Here is a 2220-nt window from a genome sequence, read left to right as displayed (position 1 = left end):
CCCCCCCCCCCCCCAGTGCTCCTCAACCGGAGGCCCGCACACCGGGCGAGCTGGCAGGTGCAGCGAGCGGTCGGTCCCTTTTCTCCCGCGTCTGGGAGACTGAACGACCCTCTTGTGGGTGTCTGACTTCTAAATTTGACAAGCCACCCTCTCTCCCGGCCACCTGATTTCCTAGGCGAGGGCTCGCTTCAAACCAGGCACGCGCCACTAGCCCAGACGAAAATGAAGTGTGAACAAAAGGTGGTGATTCTCTGCTCCCGGGATTAGCAGGAGCAACGCGCGGTTCAGTCTGGGGTTCCCCTAAACCCCCCGCCCCCCAATACAGCACTTCAGCCTCCCTTAGACCGGGGCAGGGGGGGCTTGGCCTCCTTCCAAGAAAGCTCGGAGTTGAGGCAGCGGGGAGAAAAGATCGCTCCCCAGATCTGCCACCCAACTCTCCTTTCCTCGTTTACCGATCGGGTACGAACTCCCGAGACAGGTTCCACCACAGGGTTCACCCTCCGTCACCCCTCTAGGGTTCTCGGAAACAGAACCCTCTTGCCCCCGTGGGACTTTAAGAGCGCGTTCTCGGTACTTGGAGCTGGGCTGCGCCGAGGAACCGCTGCCAGCATCCAGGCCAGAACCGCTCATGTCAATAAACAAGGAAACTCCAGGACGCGTGCGGATCGCAGGTGACTGGGGAGGGAGACGCGCCAGCACGGCCTCCCCGGGACTTAAGGCTGCAAAACTACAGCAAAACCGTGTACACGGACACGCACAAAGACACGCAAGGAAGGGGACTCCAGCAGCCCTAAGTCCCTTTCCACCTTCCCTCCTACCTCGCTCGCTCTCCCCGGGCGCCCACGTTTACCTTTAAGCAGGCAGATGTCTGTGCGCTCCGCGTTCCGGCGCAACGCCCGCACGACCAGCGACACCGTGCTGTCCTCCCGGAGACTCTCGGCGCGCGGACTGCGCTCGTCGTAGACGATGACAGCCGAGTAGAGGCCGGAGCGCAGGCGGGCGCGCACCTCTTCCTCGGCGGGCAGAATCTGCTCCAGGCTCACGGAGCCCTTGGCCCTCCGCCGCACGATGGTGTTGCAGCGCACGTTCACCGAGCCTCGGATGTAGCCCGCGCTGTGAGCCAGGAACGGCCTGCAGTCTAGCAGCAGGCACTTGCCGCCGCTCAGCAGCCCCAGGGCGCCGTGGCTGCCGCTACTGCTGCCCGCGCTGCCGCCGCCGCTGCCGTTCTCGTCCCGGTTCATCAGCCTTTTGAGCACGCTGCAGTCCATCTCCCGCAGTTCCTCCATCGTCACCATGTCGCCGGCCACACGCGCAGCAAGCTGGGGAGCTGGAGAAGGCAGGCCAAGGGCACCCGAGGCGGCTAGGCTTACAAGAAGGAACCTGGCGAGGGCTAAGAGGGCGCCTTGCCGAAGTGACCCGCAAACTTGGCCCCACACACCCCAGCCTCCTCCCGCAGCCTCGACGTTTACATAGCCGTCCGAGCCTCCTCTGGCGCCAAAGCAGGCGGGCGCGCGGCACCCCGGGGCCGGCGACCGAGGAGGAGGGGAGCCGTGTGTTTACGAGAGAGGAGGGCTCCTCTCGCTTGGTTGCCTCTGCTGTGTTTTGCTTAGCTAGGCTGCTCCTGCCGTGGGCGCCGCCGTTTTCCGCTCCCCCCCAACCCAACGCTGAGCCGGAGCTGCACGCACTGCCCCAGCCAGAGTTTCCTCCTCTGGCTTAGAAATTTATTAATGCTCGCCGGCTCTCCCGGGGGAGGGCAGAGTCATTACTACCTCGCCAGGCCCCGCCCCCCACGCAAGCTCCCCGCCCCGCCCCCAGCCCGGCTCCTGAATGGAGCGCCGGCCACCCCCCCTGGCAGCCAGTCACGGGGCCTCGACGTCACAAAGAGAGGAGTAAACAGGGCGCTCGGTGCTTGCCGACAGGCCCATTCATAAAAACTGAGACCCGGAGAGGAGAAAAGGGAGGCAGCCTCCGACCCGCCCGCGAGCCCGCTGCTCCCGGACTTTGTGAATGGAGCCGCGGCGCGGTTCCCGGTCCTTCCTCAGCCCCGGAGCGCGGCGTTCCCCGGGAGAGATCGTAGCGGGTGGCGGCAACGCGGGCCTAACCCAGGCCTGGGCTCTCCGCTTGGAGGTCTTCACCCTTGCGCTCCCCCCACCCCCCGGCCTCCCAAGTCTCCGAGGTGGGAGACTGCAACTAGGTGGAACCTGACACGGCGCGGCTGCC

The 2220-nt window shown here is 65.5% G+C and overlaps 1 protein-coding gene across 1 annotated transcript in view; it reads right to left on the bottom strand.

Moving 5' to 3' along the window:
- The window catches only part of Dusp4 (dual specificity phosphatase 4), a 14288-nt gene extending 12475 nt beyond the window's left edge, over nucleotides 1-1813 (bottom strand). The window contains exon 1 of the mRNA XM_031339531.1: nucleotides 851-1813. Coding sequence (XP_031195391.1) covers nucleotides 851-1295 — 445 coding nt within the window. The 5' untranslated portion in view covers nucleotides 1296-1813. The remainder of the gene's footprint in view (nucleotides 1-850) is intronic.
- Nucleotides 1814-2220: the final 407 nt, after the last annotated feature.

Source organism: Mastomys coucha, unplaced genomic scaffold, assembly GCF_008632895.1.
Source record: "Mastomys coucha isolate ucsf_1 unplaced genomic scaffold, UCSF_Mcou_1 pScaffold22, whole genome shotgun sequence".
NCBI classification, from domain to species: domain Eukaryota; kingdom Metazoa; phylum Chordata; class Mammalia; order Rodentia; family Muridae; genus Mastomys; species Mastomys coucha.
This window is presented reverse-complemented; position numbering and strand designations above follow the sequence as displayed.